Source organism: Eschrichtius robustus, chromosome 11 (genome assembly GCF_028021215.1).
Source record: "Eschrichtius robustus isolate mEscRob2 chromosome 11, mEscRob2.pri, whole genome shotgun sequence".
Lineage (NCBI taxonomy): Eukaryota > Metazoa > Chordata > Mammalia > Artiodactyla > Eschrichtiidae > Eschrichtius > Eschrichtius robustus.
The window spans coordinates 33,452,670-33,479,251 of record NC_090834.1 but is presented as its reverse complement, the minus strand read 5'-3'; the positions used below and the strand labels follow the sequence as shown (position 1 = coordinate 33,479,251).

The window sequence follows — 26,582 nt, the reverse complement described above, 5'->3', positions numbered from 1 at the left end:
TCCATTTCAGTTACAGTATTCTTCAATTCTAATTCTTTTTTATATTTTCTAGTTCATTATTAAAATTCTCACTGTGTTCAGCTACTCTTTTGCCTGCTTCAGTTAGCATTTTTTATTACTAATGCATTGAACTCCTAATCTGGTAAATTTTTTATTTCTGTCTCATTAGTTGTTTTTTTCAGGGATTTTCTCTTGCTCTTTCAATTGAGGCAAATTCCTCTGTCTTCTCATTTTGCTTAACTTTCTCTGTCTTTATGAAATTAGGTGAAACTGTTGCCTATTGCAGTCTTTAATGGGTGCCTTTGTGTGGTACAGTCTGCTGAATCTGATGTGTACACAGAACCTGTCTTTCCTCAGGTTTGCTGACAGCTATCACCTTGGTAGGAAGCTGGAGATGGAGTTGTTAGATCAGAGCCAGGTGTAGCTGGGGCTTTTTCTCTGCTCAGTGGCCATCACTGCTCTGTAGGGGGTGGGGTCTGTTCCCAAGTTTCTGGAGCAGAAGTTTTTTTTTTTTTTCTCTCTCTTTTGTTGGGTTCTTTTTTTTTTTTTTTTTTTTACATCTTTATTGGAGTATAATTGATTTATATTGTTGTGTTAGTTTCTGCTGTATAACAGAGTGAATCAGCTGTACGTATACATATGTCTCCATATCCCCTCCCTCTTGCGTCTCCCTCCCACCCTCCCTATCCCACCCCTCTAGGTGGTCACAAAGCACTGAGCTGATCTCCCTGTGCTATGCGGCTGCCTCCCACTAGCTATCTATTTTACATTTGGTAGTGTATGTATGTCCATGCCACTCTGTCACTTTGTCCCAGCTTACCCTTCCCCCTCCCGGTGTCCTCAAGTCCATTCTCTATGTCTGTTTCTTTATTCATGTCCTGCCCCTAGGTTCTTCAGAACCATTGGTTTTTTTTAGATTCCATATATATGTGTTAGCATATGGTATTTAGTTTTCTCTGACTTACTTCACTCTGTATGACAGACTCTAGGTCCATCCACTCACTACAAATAACTCAATTTCGTTTCTTTTTATGGCTGAGTAATATTCCATTGTCTATATGTGCCACATCTTTATCCATTCATCTGTTGATGGACACTTAGGTTGCTTCCATGTCCTGGCTATTGTAAATAGTGTGGAGCAGAAGTTTTGAGGGTTGGGTCCGAGCTGGCTCCATTCCCTTGAAGTGTGTTTTCTCCTCAATCCCAGCACCAGCATTCTTGTCCAGGAGGGGAGCAGTGCTCGGGCAAGAGGGGCTGGCATGGGCACTTGGCGTTGGTCTGGGTGCGAATTGTGGCTGTCTGACCACAGACAGAAATCATGGCTGCTCTGATGTGCTGCCTGTGTAAGTACCAGTAATGGCTGCTCCCACCCTGCTCAGACATGCTTTAGGTCTGAGTTGCTTTTGCTTCTCACAGCTGAGCTTTCTGCTCAGCTGTAGCAGCCCTCACCCCAGTGAGGCTGAAGCAGTTGCTAGACTTAGACTGGGGTGCGTGCTGGGGCAGTCACAGGAAACCAGTCAGCCACCCATGCAGTTTCAGTCCACCCTCTCCGCCCTGTTTTGGAAGTAAGCAAGGGAGTATGCGCTCCTCATGAATGGAGTCCAGGCTTCTCACAGCCCTCCTGTTAGTTCCCCCAGCCCTCCAAACAGCAAAGAGACTCACATTCTCAGTGTCTGACCTTTGGACAAGGGTGCCCAATTTGTGACTCAAACCGCCTACTCCCTAGAGAGGATCTCCTCCTGTGTGATCCCTCTTCTTCTGAGTCCCCTCCCAGGGGCACAGGTCCAGACCTGATAGCTTCTCATCCCTTTATACCCAATTCTATATGGATCTTTCTTACAGTCTTCTCGTTCTGCTAGTCTACAGTTAGCTTTCAGTGAGATTTGTTTCACGTGTAGACATATTTTTGATGTGTTCTGCATCCTTCTGCTTTGCCATCTTGATTTCTTCTCCCTGAGTTAATTTAGTTTTGTTTGTAATCTATATTCTGTGTATATATCAACTTAGATTAATTTTTTTAGGTGTTTGTCTATTGCATTTAATTTGTCAAATGTATTGGTGTGTTTTTATATAATATTCTTATAACTTTAAAATTTCTGTGAGTTTTTCAATAATGTGTCTTTTTTTCGATATTGATAATTTTTTTTCTCTTTTTCTTTGGTAGGTCTTGATAGCAGTTTATCAATTTTACTGATTTTTTCGAAATACCAATTTTTAACTTTGTTGATTTTCTCTATTGTATTTTCAATTTTTGCTTTTTATTTATTTTATTCTTAATATTTTCCTTAGATTTTATTTGGCTGTCTTTTTTTAGATTCTTGAAATGGAAATTCAAAGTATTGGTAATTCATTATTTTCTTTTTCCTAATATATGCATTTTTTTTGTCTATAAACTTTCTGCTAAGCCCTTCTTCAGCTTCATACCACAAGTTTTGGTTTGTATTTTTTTAATTCATAAGTTACTTATTGCTTTTGTTGTTTAAGTTCCAGGGAGTTGGATATTTTCTAGTTACCCTTTTGGGATTGGTTTCTAGCTTATCTCTGTTGTGGTCAGAAAACTTATTCTGAAGTATTCAGTTTTTTTAATCCTGTTGAAGCTTTTTTTATGATCTGGCATTGGTTAATTTTCACAAATATTCCATGTACACTTGAAAATTATGTAAATTTTGCTCTTGGTTATTATAATTTTCTCTAAAGTCAATTAATTCAAGTTTGTTAATAGTAATGTTCAGATTTTCTATACCTTTACTTTTTTTTTTTTAATCTTTTTTTTTTAAACTTTGGGTTTATTTATTTATTTATTTATGGCTGTGTTGAGTCTTCGTTTCTGTGCGAGGGCTTTCTCTAGTTGCGGCAAGCGGGGGCCACTCTTCATTGCGGTGCGCGGGCCTCTCACTGTCACAGCATCTCTTTGTTGTGGAGCACAGGCTCCAGACGCGCAGGCTCAGCAATTGTGGCTCAGGGGCCTAGTTGCTCCGCGGCATGTGGGATCTTCCCAGACCAGGGCTCGAACCCGTGTCCCCTGCATTGGCAGGCAGATTCTCAACCACTGCGCCACCAGGGAAACCCTATACCTTTACTTTTTATTTCTATTTGTTCTATCATGTATTGAGAAAAAGTCTCTATGATTTTGAATTTTTTCTTTTAGTTCTGTCAATTTTTACTTTAAATATTTTGAAGCTGTGTGTTTGGATGCATACATATTTGGAATGTGCTGTCTTCCTGTTTGGTTATTTTCTTTATCATTATCAACTGTCTTTTGTCTCTAGAAGTATCTCAAGTTTTAGAATTTGGTATTAGAATGATTACACTAATTTTGGGGATTGGTGTTCACATGGTATATTTTTCCATTCTTTTACTTTCAATTTTCTGTTGGTTTTCTTTATAAAGAGTGTTTCTCATAAACAGTATATCGTTTGGTTTTGCATTTTTATTCACCATGGCAGTCTTAATATTTGTAATGTAATACAGTTAACCAATTCATGCAATAACTAATGTAGGTTTCTAATTAACCTGATAGTTTTTAATGGCTACCCTGTGTATAACAGTATGCATCTGTGACTTATTTTTTTAATATAGATAAATACTTGGCCACTTTTCCAGTATTGGTCTTTAACTCCATATACCCAATACCTGCCTTTGCATTATTGTTGTGCTGCATTTGTCATAGATTTTCAGTGGTTTTACTATGATGTCCTTAGAAGTAGTTTTCTTTGCATTTACCCTGCTTTCATTTTCTTGAATCATTCTAGTTTGTGTATAGTTATTACACTGAACCTTTAAATTTGTTTTTTCCTATAATGGTTAAAGTTCAGCATTATTTTGATATTGTTTTTGACCATTTACATATCCTCTTTCATAAAGTGCACATTGAATTCTTTTCACATTAACTTTAAAAAGTTAAGTAAATTTTAAAATCTATTCTAGGATTCTCAAAAATTCATTACATTGTTTTTCTTAACATTAGAAAATAATCTTTGATAATATGTATTTTTTAACCTAAAAAATTAATTATTTTTTATCAGTAATAATCATAAGTAATGCATGTAATTATTGATTGCTTTTTCTGTCTATGTTGTATAATTAATATAATTGATTTTTATATTAGAATATAAAAAAACTCCTTTGTGAGGCAGAAGTTTACTTTTTCTCAGTTTAATTTGTTGCAAAGTACCTGTGTACGGCAGTCTGAATAAATCTTTTTTGACGTTAATAATGGATTCTTTGCAATTACTCATATGTTGTTAATTCCAGGTTTTTACCAGGTCATTCTGTTTTCAAGTGTTACATCTTAAATACTAGTACAATAAACGCTTTGATGAATTTTGAAGTAGAGAATAATTAATAAGAGTTTCTATTTTTGTCATCTATAGTCAAACATTCCAGAAAAATTGGTAATATCAAACATATAGTTAATGTTAAAACTATATTGAATATAAGTAGATATTCCTTTGATGCTTCAGTATCCTAGGATTGTCTTAATGAATATTATTTATCCTTGTTTGCATAAGTGCTGACTGATCAGTAGAGCATTCTCGTTAATAGTCTTTTGGGTGGCCTTGCTGTTGCTGTATTTTGGACTGTATCGAAAAGCCCGTAAGAAAGACTATTTAGAAGTACTAGAAGATTATATTTTTTAATGTCATGTAGCAAAATACAGAATATTCTGGCCAACTAATTATGTCATTTTAAAAAAACAGGACCACGTTATGTGGTACAAATAGGTGACAAAATTATCGACTACAATGAAGAATTTCGCCTTTTTTTGTCAACAAGAAACCCAAATCCCTTTATTCCACCGGATGCAGCTTCCATTGTTACTGAGGTTAACTTTACTACAACAAGAAGTGGATTACGAGGACAGGTATATATGGACAATCATTTGCCTTAGAAATCTTTAGTATCTTTGTATACTAATGAAATATTTTGAGTGGGAAGCTATTTTGTTAAACTGATTAGCATTTAAACTCATGATTTTGAAAATATACTTGCAAATCAGTAACACATTTGGGTTTATTTCATTTTCCATTAGTGTTAGAATTGTATATTTGTTGCTAATGTCAAATTGCTGCTTCTTCCAGTATAACTTTAATTTTACAGTCTACTGTCATATTTGTTAGAATTTGAGAAATGGAGGATCATACATGTTAAGATTAGTAACTTTATTTTTTTTAACTGTGAAAACTGAAGTTTAAATGTTAAAATTGCAATTATTGACTTATTCAGCTAGGTGAGGGTCTTTGATTCCAAATCCAACATTTTTTTTTTTTTTGACTAGAACATTTGCATGTTTGAATTCACTTTATCTGTATATGGCTTATTACAGTTTATACTTAATACATGAATTGCAAAATGATTTTCATGTACAGATTTTTACTTATACACTCCCTTACTCATTTTTCCTCTTTAAAGATATCCTGTTGACTTTTTTAGTATCATCCTGTTTTTTACCATCTAACAATAGTATATTTTTTCTCTTTTGATTTATATGATAGCATGTACATTTGCCATGGTTTTTACTTTATTGTAATTTTTTAAACTCTCGTATTAAAATATTTTTCTTACCATACTAGATGACTCACTGCATATTTTTATGAACAATGTCTTTTGATTGGCTTGATGATACTTCTCATAAATAAAACAATGTACAAATTACTCAGAGCTTGGCAGAATTGAAAAAATTGCTTCTTCTATATAAAAGATCTCCACAGTAATTGCTGAAAAGGGCTATTTAGGTATTAATTTAACAAGAACTAAATGAACATGTTTATACAATAGATTTCGAATTAATATATTTTATTACATGCAAATGTCATTTCCTGTTTTAAAGTTTCAAACTGAAGAATTTGAATAGCAGTTTTCAACAGCTTTATTAAGTTTCAGTTCATATATCATACAATTCACCCCTTGAAAGTTTACAATTCAATGCTTTTTTAGTGGAATTTCTGAGTCTTATGGTAACTCTATGTTTACCATTTTGAGGAATAGACAAAGTTTTCCAAAGTAGCTGCACAATTTTACTTTCCTACCAATGATGTATGAGGGTTCCCCTTTCTCCACATTCTGGCCAACATTTATTATCATTTGTCTTTTTAATTATAGCCATCTTAGTGGATGTGATGTGGTATCTCATTGTGATTTTAATATAGTATTTTAAGTAAGGTAACTCTTTTTGTGACTACTTACCATTAAAAATGTTTGCTTCCATAGTTTTTATATATTTAGTCTAATTTAAGAACTGAATATTACATGTTGGTATGTTAAGTAATGCAATTTCTTATAGCTGTCCTATAATATTTAACATTTTATCAATTAGTTAACTATTCATTTTGCCTCTTTTGTCAGAAATAATTGTGAAGGTGTCTCATATGTTTAACTAGAAAGATTGAAATGAAGTACATAGTAGTATCATTATACTTGTAATATTTGATCAAACATAAGGCCTGTTTGTGGGAAGTTTTCATTTTGGTTTGTTTGGTTTGAACTTTATTGCTAGAATAACCTTGGCTTTTTTTTTAAGCTTTTGGCATTAACTATTCAGCATGAGAAACCTGATTTAGAGAACCAGAAAACAAAACTATTACAACAGGAAGAAGATAAGAAAATACAGTTAGCTAAGCTTGAGGAATCTCTTTTAGAGGTAAAATTGAGCTATTCAGGGTATTTTTCATATTACATTATTTTGATTATAATCAAATATTGTTTTTTAAAAAATTATAGTACCTTTAGCATGTTTTTGGTTGTATCAAAGACACTCAATATGTATCTTAAAGTCAAAATTCAAATAGAAAAAGGTAGATGTCTTGGAATATAAGACTTCTAGGAGTAATTTTTAAGACAAGCAATTTTTAACTAATATTGTCTTTATACTGTATTATTTCATTAATATTTGATTTTATGCTCAGAAAAACATTCAAAGGTAGCATGAAATTATGATTTGATCTGTAACTTTAAATAGTTTTTATTTTTATTATGTTGATAAAATTTATACATATACAATATTTTGATGATATAGTATCATATAATGATTTACAATATCTTTTGATAAAGAAAGCTGTAAAATAATGAAATTCTTTTAAGAGAACATAAGTTCCCATAAACATCATCAAATTAATGATAGTTAACATGGGCTTCCTTTAATTGATTATTTTAATATATATATAATAATCATATTATTTTATTAATTTTTCTGCAGACACTTGCCACATCTCAAGGCAATATTTTGGAAAATAAGGATTTGATTGAATCTTTGAATCAGACAAAAGCAAGCAGTGCACTTATTCAGGAGTCACTTAAAGAATCTTACAAACTCCAAATTTCTCTTGATCAAGTAAATATTTCCTTCTTTGTGATCTTATATTGTTTTCTTAAACTTTCATGTTAATATCATAAAAATTATAGTACCAGGACGTCAGGGGAATGATGATTGCAAAAAAAGAAAGCTATTCAAAAACACCAGGTCCTTGGGTCTAATTCTTATTATAGAGAGGGCAATAGATGTTGAGGGTATCAAGGGTAAGGAGTGCTGGTCACTGAGCCCTGCTGAGTACTACTGATTTCTGGCATGTTATCCAAAGTTCTAGAGCTATAAATTTGTACTGAAATTGAAAATGAGCGTGTTTAAAATGACTATTAGAGAGCATCTTTGCTATTCCTGGAACTTTTCTTAAGTTAAGGCAAGTTAAGTATATCAATAAAAGAGTTAAAAGCTATTCTTTCCATCAAAAACTTTTTTTTTTCCCTACTCATCCTGGACCCCATGAATGTGTTGATCTGAACTCTTTTCTTAAAAATGGTTAAAATCCTTCTTGCTTTATTCTTTCGACATTTCCTAGAGCAAAATTTCAACCTTATATCAGTACAATGTATCTTTTTTTTTTTTTCCTCCTACATTTGGTGACAGAGATTTGCTGAAGAAAATCAAACAATGAAGCAGATTAATGTTATTGTGAATTCCCAGCCTCCAACCTGACCTGGACCCTTACTGACATCCTTTAATATTTCCCATTTCCCTCAATGACTTTTCCAAATGTTATTTTAGGTGTTTTTCAGCTGTTGCTCAAATTCTACTTACATAGTATTACTTTCTTCACTTGAGAAAGAGCTCTGTTGAAATCAGAATAAGAAAAAACTTTTAGCCTGTTTCCAATCCAGTCATCCCACCTTCTCTACCATAGCTAAAATTGGCAGATGTCATAGCTGTCACTGTATACCAAAAGGATTTTGAACTTTCTGTGCCTTCTCTTTCTGAACAGGCATCGCTGAGTCACACACATAATTTTACCGGTATCATATTTATAATCCTGGTGCTTTGATCAGAATGATGTGGAGACCCTTCTCAGAGTTCAGTTCATAACCTCAAGGCCATTTAATCCTATGATCCTTTCATCTTCATCATCGTTTACCTTCAGTCAGAATGAAAGCCCCTGTGATTATTGGTTTGTTCTATGCTTATGTTGAACAGTGCTAGGTGCTTTATTATCTTAATGTGGACACTTGTTACAGTCTTCTACTCTACCTCCACTTCCATCAGTGTTCTTGTTGCTACCAGTCCCACACACTAGATTCATTGTTCTAACTTTCCTCCACTGCAGGGGTAGCCTGTAGTGCCATGCTGTCTTACATGACCTACGTGACCTCTGATCACAGCTGTTTACCATTCCATTTAATCCTAATACAGGTGCTTACCTCTTTCCCCTAATACAAGTGTTCTTGTCTTCATTAAAACCAACCCATGTACTACTTCTAGCTCTGTAATCAGAGGGGAGGGGAAGTATTTAGAATACATTGCCTGCAGTTACATAAAAATACAAAACAAAAGTGTAATATCTTAGGATTAAAAGAAGTATAAAAACTTAAAAATAGAAAAGCTGGATTATGCAGTTTCTTTATAAAATTCTGTGATTCATCTTTATTTGTTGTATGTATGTTGAAAGTAAGGCTGTGGCTAGATATGTGCATAGCAGTCTGTAGGTGGCAGTAAAGCATTAGAACTAAGGTGTCACCCTTCCCGCCCCCCCACCCCACCCCCACCCCCACCTTGTTCCACAGGAGCGGGATGCCTATCTCCCTCTGGCTGAGAGTGCCAGCAAGATGTACTTCATTATCTCTGACTTGTCAAAAATTAATAACATGTACCGTTTTAGTTTGGCTGCATTTCTCCGACTTTTCCAGCGAGCTCTGCAAAACAAACAGGTATGCTGTTGGTTACCTCATAGCTGAGACTGAATGAGAGAGATCACTTTACTAGGTGCTTAATTTATAATAATTTCCTGAGAAAAGTTGCTTGGAATTATGTTTCAAAAGACCATATGTAACACTTTTAAACTATATTTAAAAGAAACTAGCTCCTTAGTTGCATTTTATGTTTTTAACAAACTGTCCCAATGTGGCAGTCCTCTTAATGGAAATGATTTATGTTCTGAATATAAATTAATAAATGATTATCTTCTCAGATGATCATTAAAAAAAAAACCTGGATGATTCAGGAAGGTATAAAGATAAATTATCCACATAATCCCATTACCTGGGGAAAACAACATTTAAAATTTCATTGCATACCCTTGTTGTTTGAGGCTATAATACATACCCGATATTGTTCTAGAAAATGGGAATACAGGAACATACACTGTTTTATCAAGCTTGTATTCTAATGGAGGGAACAATATATTAAGGAATACACATAATTTTTACCAAAAGGTATAATACTGTGCTTTAAAAATATATTGTACACAATTTTCATGTCAGTAAATACAAACCTACACAATATTTTTGAGAGCTTGTGAGGCTATACCCTACTTTATTTAGCTACCTCCTATAGGGTGTTATGGTTATCTCTGCTGAATATCTTATTACCCCCAAGTTTAGCAGATTAAAACAATGTTTCTCTTATGCTCATTGGTTCTTTCTTACGCTCATGGATTCTATGGAAAATTTTGTCAGGGCACTGCAGGGATGGCTTACCTCTGCTTCACAAGGTCTGGGGTCTTGGTTGGGAGGAATTGAGAGTGCAAGTGGTTTTGGGGAGGCTTCACTTTCATGTCTGGTACTTGGGGTGGGTGGACTTGATGACTAGGACTGCTGACTGTAGCACCTCTCCATGAAGCTTGACTTCCTCACAGCACAGAGTAGTTGGATTCCTCATATTGCAAATTGAGATACTAAACATGTATTTCAGTGAACAAGGCAGAAGCTGAATTGCCTTTTATAACCTAGCCTTGGGTCATTTCTGCTGTATTCTATGGGTTGAAGCAGTCAGAGCCTACACAGATTCAAGAAGGGGAAAGAGACTTTAACTCTTGATGGATGGAGGGTCAAAGAATTTGGGGATTATGTTTAAAATAGCTATAGACACTTACAGGGTTTTTTCCCCAGTATTTTGTTTCTCCAATTATTTTCCAGGTTAAATTCCTAGACTTGGATAGCTGGGGCAAAAATGAACATTTGTAAGCCTTTAGACAAATATTGTCTAATTATCCTTTGGAAATATATGCTGTTGGTATATTAAACTAATACAACAACAGGGGACTTTTAAATCTACACCTTGAGCAAAAATGAGTATTATATATTCATTTTAAATAATTTTTAATAACTTTTATTATTAAAATAACTTTTAATAATTATCCTATTAGGTAATTGAAAAATATTTCATTATATTTGAAAGTCTTTGGTCACTTGTAAGATAACTATCACTTGTAAAATAAATATCAGATTATTTGTGTTTTTTCTTTGGTGAATTATTATTTTTACTTTCTATGGTATCAGTATTTTAAAATTTTACTTATAAGAGTTTCTTATATATTAAGGACACTAAACCTTTGTCATATGTTGTAAATATTTTGGGTTTATTAATTTGCTTTTTAATTTATTAAAAAAATATTTTTATGAAACCAAATTCATCAAGTTGTTTATAGTTTTTGTGTTCAGTATAATACTAATGTAAGTGTTTTTTAGAATTATATTTTGGGTGAGAATAATTTGTTCTTTTAGATAGTTAGGAGCAAAATTTCATATCCGAGTAGGTTTACTTAAGTCTATCTTTCTGAGGAAAGATTATTATTCATTCAGTTAATATTTATCGCAGACTTACCATGTGGCAGGCATTTTTCTAGGTGCATGGGTGATATAGCGGAGAATAAAACAGGAAAAAATCTTTGTCTTCATTGGCATGGACTACTTAATATTTTCATGAATGAGTTATTTCAGAAAATCTTTATTTGATTACAAATAATGATTAAAGTTTACTGATGTCTTTTCCACTAAAGTAAATCATTTGAAGTTGTTGTTACATTAGATTTGAAATAAAATGGCACCTAACGAAGAGCTTGTGCTTTGGGGGTGGGCTTTGTTAGTAAAATCTGTCATCTCAGTCCTGGGAGACAAGATAAGCATTTCTCCCATGTATATATGTAATGTCCTTTGGACAAAGATAAGGTTTCAAGATGCAGGAAAGGGCTGAAGAATACATAATTGTGTTCTTTGTCCTTTGGTTTTAAAAAAAAATTGAATTTTAATATGTTAAATATAATCAAACCATTTATAATATTGTGCTGGTAGAATTTTTACAAAAAACAGTAAAGTGTAAAGTCTGTGAGAGTTGGTTCATGATATATTGATCATATTTCTAATTTGCTGTGTCAGCAGGTAAATCTAGAGAGTCATTTATACTTAACTTCTTTTGCATTAATAACTTTGTATAAATTACTTAGAAAGTACACAGTAATAAGTTCATTTAAAATTCATTCTTATCTTTTAGTAAAAAAAATTTATGTTAAAATTCAATGGCCCTATAAAATATGAGAACTGAGAAATAAGTTAGAAGGTCTAACTCAACTTAGTAAAAATACTGGTCATTTTGTACTGTTTAGAAAAGCTTATAGCTCAGTATTTCCTCAGTGACAATAGTTCTGTGATAATATGGCCATTGAATAAACATTGACCTTTGTATGTGTGTGTATGTGTATATGCACATGTGTGTTTAGGTGGGCATTTGAGTTCATTTGAAAAATATAATCTGAAATACATAGAGTAAAAAACCTGTTTTCAATTGTTTTGAAAATCTACTGGATCTTGTAGGTACTATATTCTGTCTCACATTAGAGTGTCTTTTAGTGGATCCAAGCTTCAATTTCACATGTGATCTTTGTTAATAAATAGTAAAATTAAGAGAAGTGTCTGTGGTATGAACTGTGAATAATGAGCTCTCTTGGTTAGAACATGCTACTAACAAGGCCAGAAACCTACATTTGATGTATCTGAATATCAAGTCACAATGTTTTCTGCTAATTTCACTCATTTTATTGCTCATCCTGTCATCCTGGGTGTACTTCTCTGAACTGGTAAAATTATTTTGCTAGGTTTTTTTTTTTCCTTGCCAATTATCATCACAAGGAAGCAAGCAAATTTTGTCTAAATGTTATACCTGAATTGAATTCTGCAAGGCATGTATTCTCCAATTGCACCCAGAATGAAGTGAGACTTACACTTATATCACACTGAGGGAAAAGGCCAGCCTTTACAACATCCCCTCCACTATTCCTACGCCAAGCCATTTTTCATTAATCAAATTAAATAGCCATTAATGATATTTTTCAAATCATAGCAATCATGTACAATGGAGGTACAAAAGCAGATAAAAAACTACAACAATGAATTTTTACACCACGTATTTCAAATTCAAGCTGGAGGGCATGGTTTAATATCATTTAGGTTCCTATACTGAGGATGAGAAAATTCTTTATAGTATGGTTTTGGTCATACTGTTTTGGGGCCGGATTGGTAATTATAATACAAGTAATTAAATGGCTTTAACCCAGATTGATGTAGTATTTTTAATGCCAGTAGGAATCAAAGTGGTATGGTCAAATTCAATTCATATGATATTACCGGTAATTGATTATAATTTTCATTTATTGAAAGCTTTAACTCTATACATTAAAAAATACATCAATTTTTTATTATATTAATGTAGAAGTTTAATGCATTTATTCGTCTAGTCCCTTGAGTCTGATTGACGAAGATAATTGTTCAGAATCAGTTTTGAGTCTGGAGGAACAATTTATAAGCATGATTAAACTGTGGGGTACCTTTTAAATGCTCATGAATTTCCTAATGGTTTTTCAATTTTCAAATTGTAATCTACAGGATTCTGAAAATACAGAACAGAGGATTCAGTCTCTTATCAACTCATTAAAACATATGGTATATGAATATATATGCCGTTGTCTATTTAAGGTAAGAAACATTGTGTTTTTCACTTATAAAATATTACCTGAACCTTGATTTAATACAGTATTAGGTTAAATTATATTAAATTATACATTACTTGTTACCTACTAGAAAGGTATTAAAATTGACATTTCTGATATTTTCCCAGAATAATATTCATTACTAACCAGAATGTCTTACGGCACTTGGGATGTCGTAAGGAGAAAAGTGACAAGTAAAGAAGGGAGAGCAAACCCTGGGTTAGCTGACTTAGCCCTGAGCATGTCAGTAGCCACTGAAAGAGGGAACGAGGATGGATTACGTAGGTCATTTTCTAGCCAATGTTTCTCAATCTCAGTACCAGTGACATTTTGTGCCACATAGTTATTTGTTGTGGGGGGCTGTTTTGTGCATTTTAGGATATTTAGTGTCACCTCTGGCCTCTGCCTTCTGGTGCCATTAGCCCTCCCTTTCCCCACTGTGACAATCAAAATCATCTCTTGACACTGCTGGATGTCCCCTGGGCTGGGGAACAAAATAATTGTCTATTCTTCGCATTACAAAGTAAACTAACACCTGATCCTGAGTTGTGAAAGAAATTTGTCATAAGTCTTCAAATTATAGGGGACCCAGAGGAATAGACAGTGAAACATATTTTAGAAATTTCTTAATATTATAGAAAACACAGAGGGTTTTCACTTAGGACTTTTTTTTTAATGTCAGTCCTTGGGTATAGCTTGAGATATGTTAAAAAAGCACTTTGTAAGGCAGTTAACTAAGTGAGAGGAATAGAGTTATTATGGTCCAATTATATAGGCTTCTTAGAAAATGTTGAAAAAGACATACTTAATATTGTTACTATAGAATGAGATAGTAATTTTTTATGATTAGAGTGATTTTGTTGAAGATCTGTACTTCAGACAGAGAATAAACCCTTCAACGTACCTTTCAGCACTTTGACAAGGGGTGTTATTGGAAATTCAAAGAATTATAGTTGAGCATTTCTGCAGAATTCCTTCTTTACTGAAAACTATGGATATATATTTTTTCTTTTATAGGTCTTATAGTTTAATATAATTCTGAAAATCAGCTGTTTGGCTTTCAATTTTAACTTGTGTAAAATGAGGAATTTTAAGCAAATAATTGTCACTAGTTATGATCCTAGATATAAGGATGATGTATCAGTAGTTTCATTCGTTATAGATTCATGATATCTTTAAACATTTTTATAATGCATTATGTCATATAAAACTTTGTAAAATTTGATTACCCAAAATTTTAAAATATTTTCAGAAAGTGTTTCAAATTTAATGAGCTATATAGAAAAAAACTTCAAACATTCATTTCATCCTCTCCTCTAACTCTTAGTCCTTCATTAGAGTAAACCAGTTCAAGGTTTGATATGTTCCTTATAGTCTGTTTCTTCTCTCTTCATATTCATATGTACAAATATAGAGATATAGTTTTAAAAATTTTCCTTACATTATATTTTCTTCTGTAACAACTCTTTTGTGGCAGTAGGTCCTGAAGATCTTTACATAAGTATAAATATGTTAACCTTATTATTTTGAGTGGTTGTGTGGCATTCCATAATATAATTATACGCTAGTACTCTACTGGTGGATATTAGATTATTTCTATATTGTTTGTTGTTATGAATGACTGCAGTTCAGTGAACATCCTGTTCAGTTCCTTCACCTTTATGTACATGTACAAGTAAGTTAGCAGTGGCTTTCTTTTCTAGGAGTTTGATGCTTTCAAGTCTTGGATTCAAGTCTTTTTTTTTTTCCTCTTTTTTTATTGAAGTATAATTGATTTACAATATTATATTAGTTTCAGGTGCACAGCATAGTGATTTGATATTTTTATACATTACATGATAAGTCTAGTAACCATCTGTCCCCATACAAAGTTATTACAATATTATTGACTATATTCCCTATGCTGTACATTACACCCCCATAACCTATTTTATAACTGGAAGTTTGTACCTCTTAATCTTCCTCATCAATTTCACTCATCTCCCAACTCTCTCCCCTCAGGCAACCACCAGTTTGTTCTCTGTATCTATGAATCTGTTTCTGTTTTGTTATGTTTGTTTTGTTTTTTAGATTCTACACAAAAATAAAATCATGTGGGGTATTTGTCTTTCTCTGTCTAACTTATTTCACTTAGCATAATACTCTCTAGGTCCATCCATGTTGTTGCAAATGGCAAGATTTTATTATTTTTTTATGGGCAAGTAATATTGCATTGTGTGTATATATATATATATAAATATATATATATATACACACACAGCCCACATCTTCTTTACCCATTCTTCTTTGGATGGACACTTAGGATGCTTCCATATCTTGGCTATTGTAAATAATGCTGCAGTGAACATAGGGGAGCATATATCTTTTCAAATTAGTGTTTTTGTTCATTTCTTTTGAAAAATACCCCAAAAGTACAATTGCTAGATCATATGGCAGTTCTATTTTTAAGTTTTTTGAAGAACCTCCATACTGTTTTCCATAGTGGCTGTACTAATTTACAGTCCCACCAACAGTGCACAAGGGTTCCCTTTTCTCCACATCCTCGTTAACCCTTGTTATTTGTTGTCTTTTGGATTATAGCCATTCTGGACAGATGTGAGGTGACATCTCTTTGCAGTTTTAATTTACATTTCCTTGATGATTAGAGACGTTTAGCATCCTTACATGTGTCTGTTGGTCATTTGTATGTCTTCTTTGGAAAAACGTCTATTCATGTGATTTGTCCATTTTTAAATAATTTACAGTTGCTATGTCTGTTCGTTGGATTGATCCCTTTATCATTATGTAATGTCTTTTTATGTCTCTTGTTACAGTCTTTATTTTAAAGTCTGTTAAATTCTGTTTTAAAGAAAGCTCAGCTTTCTTTTCGTTTTCATTTTCATGGAGTTGATTTTTCCTTCCATCCCCTCACTTTAATCTGTGTTTGTCTTCAGTTCTTTTTTTTTTTTTTTTTTTGTCTTTAGTTCTTAAGTGAGTCGCTTGTAGGCAGCATATATATGACTCTTGTTTTTTTATTCATTCAGCCACTCTGTATCTTTTGATTGGAACATTTAGTCTATTTACAGTTAAAGTAATTATTGATAGGTGTGTACTTATTGCCATTTTATTAATTGTTTTCTGGTTATTTTTATAGTTCATTTTTGTTTCTGTCATCTTATTTTGCACTCTTCCCTTGTGATTTGATGACTGTATTTAATTTTATGTTTGGATTCCTTTTTTTTGTATGTTTCTCTTATAGATTTTTAGTTTGTGGTTACCATGAGATTCATATATAATAACCTTTTGTGTGTGTGTGTGTGTGTGTGTGTGTGTGTGTGTTAGTTTAAGATTTAAGTTGATGCTCTCTTAAGTTTGAATGCATGCTACCAATCCTGTGTTTTTACTCACCTTCCCCCAATGTTTACTATTTTTGACATCATATTTTATATCTTTTTGTTTTGTGTACCCTGCAAAGTTTCTGCTGAAAAGTCAGCTCATTGTCTTATGAAAGTTCCCTTGTGTATAACTAATTGCTTCTCTCTTGCTGCTTTTAAGATTCTTTCTTTATCTTTAATTTTTGCCACTTTTTAATAATGTGTCTTTGTTTAGACCTCTTTGGTTTCATCTTGTTTGGGACTCTCTGTGATATCTGGACTTGGATGTCTTTTTCCTTTTCAGGTTAGGGACATTATCAGCTATTATTTCTTCAAATAAGTTATTTGCCCCTTTCTCTCTCTCTTCTCCTTGTGGGACCCCTATAAAGTGAATGTTAGTATGCTTGATGTTGTCCTTGAGGTTTTTTAAACTATTCTAAAAATTTTAAATCCCTTTTTCTTTTCTTTCTCTTCCGCTTGGGTGATTTCCACTACTCTGTCTTCCAGTTTGCTGATTCATTTCTTTTTATTATCTAATCTGTTTTGATTCCTTTCTACTATATTTTTTATGTCAGTTATTGTATTCTTCAGCTCTGTTTAGTTCATCTTTATATTTTTTCACTCTTTGTTAACCTTTTCTCTGTGTTCATCCATTCTTCTCTTGAGTTTGTTGAGCATCTTCATGATCATTAACTTGAACACTCTATTGGGTAGGTTGCTTATCTCCACTTTACTTAGTTCTTCTTCTGGGGCTTTGTCTTTTTCCTTTGTTTCAAATATACTCCTCTGTCTCCTCATTTTGCTGAATTCTCTGTTTTTATTTCTATGAACTCTGTAAGTCAAGTATGTTTTCCAATCTTGGAGGATGGTTTATGTGGGAGATGTCTTATAGAGCTTAGCAGCATACCCCCTTCTGCTTACCAGAGCTATATGCTCTAAGGTTGCCCCCTATGTGGGCTGCATGGACCCTTCTATTACGGCGGGGCCAACTACTGTGGTCATACTAGTCAGTGGGACTGGTCCCTGTTCTAGGTGGCTGCCAGGCCCTACCTCATGTATTGGCTGCCAGGCCCTACCTCATGTATTGGCTGCCAGGCCCTACCTCATGTATTGGCTGCCAGGCCCTGGTGTGTGGGGCCGGGTCCCAGCATGGCTGGTCACATGGCCTGAGGATCCTGGAGCTGATGCTGGCCTCCTGATGGGCAGGACCAGGTTCTGGGGTGGCTGGCTGCAGGTCCTGGGGAGGCTGGAGCTCATGCCATCCCACTGGTGGGAGGGGCTGGGGCTGCAGGGCTTGGGGGCTGGGGAGGCTGGGGTTGGTATTGGCCTGCTGGTGTGCAGAGCTGGTTCTTGGATTGGCTGGCTGTGGGTCTGGGGTTTCTGGCTCTGGTGCTGGCCCACTGATGGGTGGGTAAGCCCCTGACATTACTAGGCTGGAGGGAAGACTCCAAAATGGTGTTGCTAGACCAGTGTCCTGGTGGTTGAACCTTATCATTCAACCCTACCCTAACTCTTGCTTGTCTCTTAAACCTTTGTGATGGTTCAAGCAGCCTATTATATTCCTATTAGCTCCCTGTAGCTTGAGGGTGTCTCATGACCTGTCAGCGTCCTGTAGAGGAAGATATCAGTCAGCAATAGATTCAGGATGCTTTGAAGCCATATGCTCAGGGAGCAGCTTTTAAAGTATGAAAACATATACAGTCCTATGGGATTGCAAATATAAGCCCATTTGAGCCAGGTGATCTGGTGGTGTCTCCTGACTGGCAGTTGCATAAACGGAGGCTCCTGATAAGTGTATAAGCTCTTTTCTAGGAGATACTGGCAAGCTATAGTAAGGCAGAAGGAGAGGGCAAAGATGGCATTCACTGACCTATGATCCCTGAGAGGAGTTCCATAGGCCCCTAGGTGTGTGCCAAACCTGAAGCCTGCCTCTCAGGCCAAAGCTCCAGTACAAGCAAATAGGCTTCTTTCACAGAAAATGGGGGTGTGTCATTATGTCGTCTGTGCAGAACCTTGGAGATAGTAGCCTGCCAAGAACTGTCTCTCCAATTGTTAAGTCCCATGGGACCCAGGAATGCAAGCTCCCTTGGCCTCCAGAGCCATATGATCAAGGGATGGCCCCTTGGCTGTAGCTACAAAAATCAGGGCTCCAAAAGTATATAAAGCTCACTTCTGAGAGATACTGGTGCCCTGGAGCATGGCAGAGAGAGAGTGAGAACAGGTTGCCTGCTGGCTATAGGGAGGCAGAGGGGGAACATAAAGATGGCGCCCACCAGAAAAAGAAAAAAAATAAGAAAGATGGCACCCACTGGCTAGAGCAAGGCTGAGGGAGAGTGCAAATATGGCGCCTGATGCCTGGAGTGAGGCAGAGCATGTGCGGAAAGATGGCACTCACCCAAAAAGGAAAAAACAACGATGGCACCTGTTGGCTAGCAGATGGAGGTTGCAAAGATGGTGCCCACTAGCCTATGTACCCAGAGAGTGTTCCAGCAAGTTCTTAGACATGTGTGTTAGATTAGATGCCTGCCTCTCAGGCCAATGCTTTAATCTACCCAAGTGAAGCTCTTTCACTTAAAGTCTGAGCTCCATCGGCTGCTTCTGAGCTGGGCCCTGAGGCAGGTGAGTCCCAGCATAGGAGCCCTTTTTGAGCTGTTTCTCAGAAGAGTACAGTCTTGTGGATATCGTTGTTGTGAGCCCAGTTGATTTGCAAAGCTAGATATTTTGGGAGCTTGTTACTCAGGTGCAGGTCTTTAAAGTTGGTGTGCCTAGTATGGGGTCAAACCCTTCATTCCTCAAGAAGAGGTCTGGGTTTTGAGTTTCCTCCTAACTTTGGGTCACTGTTCCAGGGGTGGGTTTTATGGCAAGACTGTATCCCAGCCTGTCCCACCCACTTTGATGTGGTTTTCTTCTCTTTTGCCCAGTGTGTGGTAATTGCTCAGCCAGCCTGTAGGTATTTTTCAGAGGAAATTGTTCCTTATTTAGCTGTAGACTTGGTGTGTCTACAGGAGGAAGTGAGTTCAGGATCTTCCTGTGTCACTGTCTTGAACCAGAACTCTAGATTTCTTAATGGATGTGTAATGGCTGGTCCAAGGATATAAACTTTTGAAATTTTTTTTGGCATTATCAAATTGCCTTCTAAAAGGTTTTTATTACCAGTTATTATTCCTACTCACAGAGTAATTAAGGTATCTTCTTCTTTGCATCCTTGTCAACTCTGGATTTTATCACTGTTTTTAATTTTGTAGTTTATAAATATCTTATTTTTCTTTCTTCTGTTTACTTTTATTAAGGTTGTTTATTTTTACCTTCCCCCTTACTTGCCATATTTGTCTATCTGTCATATTTGTGTATTTTCTTTGCATTTTAAAGAATAAGTTTTGCTTTTAGAATAAGTCTGTGTTAATGTTTTAATATTTTCTTTTTTAATCATTGATTTATTTTTTGATTTCTATATTACTTAATTTGCATGGTTCGTTTTTTTATCTTAAACTGGAACTCCCTACCCAATAAATAATTGCCCATCCCTCATCCCCCCATCCCCTGGTAACCACCATTCTGCTTTCTGTCTTTATGAATCTGACTACTCTTGGTACCTCATATAAGTGGAGTCATATAAGTGTTTGTCCTCTGCTTATTCACTTAGCATAATGTTTTCAAAGTTCATGTATGTTGTCAATGTGTGTTTTAAAATGCGCATTCTGTCCCCCTTCCTCCCTGAGCCTCTTTGCCCCCCTCCCACCCCCCAAGTTCAGGAATCCACAGTGCTCTCTCAGGAGTTGGCCCTTGTGTCTCTCCTCTCTCTTCATTCCTGCGCAGAAGGGCTTTTCCTAGAGACTCTGCCATCCTCATTCGCTTAGTGATTCATCTCAGAGCCAGAGCCAAATGAAATGGAATTTCATTCCCAGCAAGGCTGGTCCTAAAGTTTGTGCTCATAAACTTGCTTTACAGTAATCTATATACTTTGAGTTTTTGTGCTCTGCCCACTCTGTTTCTCCCGCCTATGCCAGAAGCATTGCTCCAGTGGACCCAGGGCCCCAAGCCTGAGGGGAGGCCCCAGGATGTTCTGTGCCTGTGGGGTGGTTGGAGTGGTGACAGCAAGGGGGTACAGTTTAAACATGGAATTGCATTTTTATTACTTGATTGCTACTGCTGCTGTCACCAAGGGAGTAAGGGGGCTCCTGGTACAGCTGCTTCTTACTGCAGTTTATGCTTTAATATCTATCCCTAGGAGGGAGTTTGAAACGGTAAAAGGGCAGTTGAGGGGATAGACAGCAGCAGCACTTGTACCACGCTGCCACCAGACTTAGCAAGTCTGAACGTAGCTTTAATATTTTTTATTTTCTAGTGACTATATTATATGTTCTTATTTTATTTTCAGTGATACATTATACTTACTGATGAGATTTAAATCCTTTTGTCATATTTTAATAATGTAATTAGAGAAGGATACAAACATTTCAGTACCAAGATGATTTAATGTACAATATCAGTCAAGTTTCGTGAGCGTTACGTCTTTTTCGCAGAAAATTTTGAAAATATAATAAAGTAAATGTTTAAAATGACCAATAATCCCAGAGGGTTACTTCTTTTATGTCACTTTAACTTTTAAAAGTATATTTAAGTTAGGCTAAAACCAGCATTTTGTTGCACTAGAAGAGGGGTTGTAGGCTTACCATCCCAACATTTTAGTACCCAACTGGAATTTTTCATTGCCTGTCTTGAGTAATACTTTTCTATTGTGAACAGTAGAAATTATTTTTTAAAAATGCTATAGTATATAATTCTTAAGACATTTTTTTTTCTTTTAACATCTTTATTGGAGTATAATTGGTTTACAATGGTGTGTTAGTTTCTGCTTTATGACAAAATGAATCAGCTATACATATACATATATTCCCATATCTCCTCCCTCTTGCATCTCCCTCCCACCCTCCCTATCCCCACCCCCAGCTGGTCACAAAGCACCGAGCTGATCTCCCTGTGCTATGCGGCTGCTTCCCACTACCTATCTATTTCACATTCGGTAGCATATATAAGTCCATGCCACTCTCTCACTTCGTCCCAGCTTACGCTTCCCCTTTCCCATGTCCTTAAGTCCATTCTCTATGTCTGCATCTTTATTCCTGTCCTGCACCTAGGTTCTTCAGAACCATTTTTTTTTTTTTTTTTTTTTTTTTTAGATTCCATATATATGTGTTACCATACGGTATTTGTTTTTCTCTGACTTACTTCACTCTGTATGACAGACTCTAGGTCCATCCACCTCACTACAAGTAACTCAATTTCGTTTCTTTTTATGGCTGAGTAATATTCCATTGTCTATATGTGCCACATCTCGTTATCCATTCGTCTGTCTATGGACATTTAGGCTGCTTCCATGTCCTGGCTATTGTAAACAGAGCTGCAATGAACATTGTGGTACATAACTCTTTTTGAATTATGGTTTTCTCAGGGTATATGCCCAGTAGTGGGATTGCTGGGTCATATGGTAGTTCTATTTTTAGTTTATTAAGGAACCTCCATACTGTTCTGCATAGTGGCTGTATCAATTTATATTCCCACCAACAGTGCAAGAGGCTTCCCTTTTCTCCACATCCTCTCCAGCATTTATTGTTTGTAGATTTTTTGATGATGGCCATTCTGACCGGTGTGAGGTGATACCTCATTGTAGTTTTGATTTGCATTTCTCTAACGAATAGTGATGTTGAGCATTCTTTCATGTGTTTGTTGGCAATCTTTATATCTTCTCTGGAGAAATGTCTATTTAGGTCTTCTGACCAGTTTTGGATTGGTTGTTTGCTTTTTTGATACTGAGTTGCATGAGCTGCTTGTAAATTTTGGAGGTTAATCCTTTGTCAGTTTCTTCATTTGCAAATATTTTCTCCCATTCTGAGGGTTGTCTTTTCATCTTGTTTATGGTTTCCTTTGCTGTACAAAAGCTTTTAAGTTTCATTAGGTCCCATTTGTTTATTTTTCTTTTTCTTTCCATTTCTCTAGGAGGTGAGTCATAAAGGATCTTGCTGTGATTTATGTCATAGAGTGTTCTGCCTATGGTTTCCTCTAAGAGTTTTATAGTGTCTGGCCTTTTATTTAGGTCTCTAATCCATTTTGAGTTTTTTTGTGTGTATGGTGTTAGGGAGTGTTCTAATTTCATTCTTTTATATATAGCTGTCCTGTTTTCCCAGCACCATGTATTGAAGAGGCTGTCTTTTCTCCATTGTATATTCTTGCCTCCTTTATCAAAGATAAGGTGACTATATGTGTGTGGGTTTATCTCTGGGCTTTCTAGCCTGTTCCATTGGTCTATATTTCTGTTTCTGTGCCAGTACCATACTGTCTTGATTACTGTGGCTTTGTATAGTCTGAAGACAGGGAGCCTGATTCCTCCAGCTCAGTTTTTCTTTCTCAGGATTGCTTCGGCTATTTGGGGTCTTTTGTGTTTCCATACAAATTGTGAAAATTTTTGTTCTAGTTCTGTGAAAAATGCCATTGGTAGTTTGATAGGGCTTGCATTGAATCTGTAGATTGCTTTGGGTAGTATAGTCATTTTCACAATGTTGATTCTTCCAATCCAAGAACATGGTATATCTCTCCATCTGTTTGTATCATCTTTAATTTCTTTCATCAGTGTCTTATAGTTTTCTGCATACAGGTCTTTTACCTCCTTAGGTAGGTTTATTCCTGGGTATTTTATTCTTTCTGTTGCAATGGTAAATGGGAGTGTTTCCTTAATTTCTCTTTCAGATGTTTCATCATTAGTGTATAGGAATACAAGAGAATTCTGTACATTAACATTGTATCCTGCTACGTTACCAAATTTGTTGATTAGCTCTAGTAGTTTTCTGGTAGCATCTTTAGGATTCTCTATGTATAGTATCATGTCATCTGCAAGCAGTGACAGTTTTAGTTCTTATTTTCCAAATTGGATTCATTTTATTTCTTTTTCTTCTCTGATTGCTGTGGCTAAAACTTCCAAAACTATGTTGAATAATAGTGCTGAGAGTCGACAACCTTGTCTTGTTCCTGATCTTAGTGGAAATGGTTTCAGTTTTTCACCATTGAGAACGATGTTGGCTGTGGGTTTGTCATATATGGCCTTATTATGTTGAGGTAAGTTCCCACTATGCCCACTTTCTGGAGAGTTTTTATCATAAATGGGTGTTGAATTTTGTCAAAAGCTTTTTCTGCATCTATTGAGATGATCATATGGTTTTTCTCCTTCAGTTTGTTAATATGGTGTATCATGTCGATTGATTTGCGTATATTGAAGAATCCTTGCATTCCTGGGATAAACCCCACTTGATCATGGTGTATGATCCTTTTAATGTGCTGTTGGATTCTGTTTGCTAGTATTTTTTTGAGGATTTTTGCATCTATGTTCATCAGTGATATTGGCCTGTAGTTTTCTTTCTTTGTGACATCTTTGTCTGGTTTTGGTATCAGGATGATGGTGGCCTCATAGAATGAGTTTCGAAGTGTTCCTGCATGTGCTATATTTTGGAGGAGTTTGAGAAGGATAGGTGTTAGCTCGTCTCTAAATATTTGATAGAATTCGCCTGTGAAGCCATCTGGTCCTGGGCTTTTGTTTTGCTGGAAGATTCTTAATCACAGTCTCAATTTCAGTGCTTGTGAATGGTCTGTTCATATATTCTATTTCTTCCTGGTTCAGTCTTGGAAGGTTGTGCTTTTCTAAGAATTTGTCCATTTCTTCCAGGTTGTCCATTATATTGGTATATAGTTGCTTGTAGTAATCTCTCATGATCCTCTGTATTTCTGCAGTGTCAGTTGTTACTTCTCCTTTTTCATGTCTAATTCTGTTGATATGAGTCTACTACCTTTTTTTCTTGATGAGTCTGTCTAATGGTTTATCAATTTTGTTTATCTTCTCAAAGAACAAACTTTTAGTTTTATTGATCTTTGCTATTGTTTCCTTCATTTCTTTTTCGTTTATTTCTGCTCTGATCTTTATGATTTCTTTCCTTCTGTTGGCTTTTTTGTTCTTCTTTCTCTAATTGCTTTAGGTGTAAGGTTATGTTGTTTATTTGAGATGTTTCTTGTTTCTTGAGGTAGGATTGTATTGCTATAATCTTCCCTCTTAGAACTGCTTTTGCTGCATCCCATAGGTTTTGGGTCATTGTTTTTTCATTGTCATTTGTTTCTAGGTATTTTTTTATTTCCTCTTTGATTTCTTTAGTGATCTCTTGGTTATTTAGTAGTATATTGTTTAGCCTCCATGTGTTTGTAGTTTTTACAGATTTTTTCTGTAATTGATATCTAGTCTCATAGCTTTTTGGTTAGAAAAGATACTTGATACAATTTCAATTTTCGTAAATTTACCAAGGCTTGATTTCTGACCCAAGATATTGTCTATCCTGGAGAATGTTCCAGGAGCACTTGAGAAGAAAGAGTATTCTGTTGTTTTTGGATGGAATATCCTATAAATATCAATTAAGTCCATCTTGTTTAATGTATCATTTAAAGCTTGTGTTTCCTTATTTATTTTCATTTTGGATGATTTGTCCATTGGTGAAAGTGGGGTGTTAAAGTCCCCTACTATGATTGTGTTACTGTCCATTTCTCCCTTTTATGGCTGTTAGCATTTGCCTTATGTATTGAGGTGCTCCTATGTTGGGTGCATAAATATTTACAATTGTTATATCTTCTTCTTGGTTTGATCCCTTGATCATTATGTAGTGTCCTTCTTTGTCTCTTGTAATAGTCTTTATTTTAAAGTCTATTTTGTCTGATATGAGAATTGCTACTGCAGCTCTCTTTTGATTTCCATTTGCATGGAATATGTTTTTCCATCCCCTCACTTTCAGTCTGTATGTGTCCCTAGGTGTGAAGTGGGTCTCTTGTAGACAGCATATATACGAGTCTTGTTTTTGTATCCATTCAACCAGTCTGTGTCTTTTGGTTGGTGCATTTAATCCATTTACATTTAAAGTAATTATTGATATGTGTGTTCCTATTACCATTTTCTTAATTGTTTTGGGTGTGCTCTTGTAGTTATTTTCCTTGTCTTGTGTTTCCTGCCTAGAGAAGTTCCTTTAGCATTTGTTGTAAAGCTGGTTTGGTGGTGCTGAATTCTCTTAGCTTTTGCTTGTCTGTAAAGGTTTTCATTTCTCCATCGAATCTGAATGAGATCCTTGCTAGGTAGAGTAATTGCGGTTGTAGGTTTTTCCCTTTCATCACTTTAAATATGTCCCCTCACTCCCTTCTGGCTTGCAGAGTTTTTGCTGAAAGATCAGCTGTTAACGTTATGGAGATTCCCTTGTATGTTATTTGTTGTTTTTCCCTTGCTGCTTTTAAAATTTTTTCTTTTTGTTTAATTTTTGATAGTTTGATTAATATGTGTCTTGGCGTGTTTCTCCTTGTATTTATCCTGTATGGGACTCTCTGCGCTTCCTGAACTTGACCTTTTCCTATCCCATATTAGGGAAGTTTTCAACTATAATCTCTTCAAATATTTTCTCAGTCCCTTTCTTTTTCTCTTCTTCTTTGGAACCCCAATATTCGAATGTTGGTGGCTTTAATATTGTCCCAGAGGTCTCTAAGACTGTCCTCAATTCTTTTCATTGTTTTTTCTTTATTCTGCTCTGCAGTAGTTATTTCCACTATTTTATCTTCCAGGTCACTTATCCGTTCTTCTGCCTCAGTTATTCTGCTATTGATTCCCTCTAGAGAATTTTTAATTTCATTTATTGTGTTGTTCATCACTGTTTGTTTGCTCTTTAGTTCTTCTAGGTCCTTGTTAAACGTTTCTTGTATTTTCTCCATTCTATTTCCAAGATTTTGGATCATCTTGACTATCATTACTCTGAATTCTTTTTCAGGTAGACTGACTATTTCCTCTTCATTTGTTTGGTCTGTTGGGTTTTTACCTTGCTCCTTCATCTGCTGTGTGTTTCTCTCTCTTTTCATTTTGCTTAACTTACCGTGTTTGGGGTCTCTTTTTCACAGGCTGCAGGTTCGTACTTCC

At 35.3% G+C, this 26,582-nt stretch overlaps 1 protein-coding gene across 4 annotated transcripts in view; it reads left to right on the top strand.

The window, feature by feature from the left end:
- The window catches only part of DYNC2H1 (dynein cytoplasmic 2 heavy chain 1), a 358,559-nt gene that overhangs the window by 156,650 nt on the left and 175,327 nt on the right, over positions 1 to 26,582 (top strand). For all 4 annotated transcript variants that reach the window (XM_068554132.1, XM_068554131.1, XM_068554130.1 and 1 more), the window contains exons 66-70: positions 4,701 to 4,864; positions 6,521 to 6,640; positions 7,196 to 7,330; positions 9,052 to 9,195; positions 13,144 to 13,233. In XM_068554132.1, coding sequence (XP_068410233.1) covers positions 4,701 to 4,864; positions 6,521 to 6,640; positions 7,196 to 7,330; positions 9,052 to 9,195; positions 13,144 to 13,233 — 653 coding nt within the window. The remainder of the gene's footprint in view (positions 1 to 4,700; positions 4,865 to 6,520; positions 6,641 to 7,195; positions 7,331 to 9,051; positions 9,196 to 13,143; positions 13,234 to 26,582) is intronic.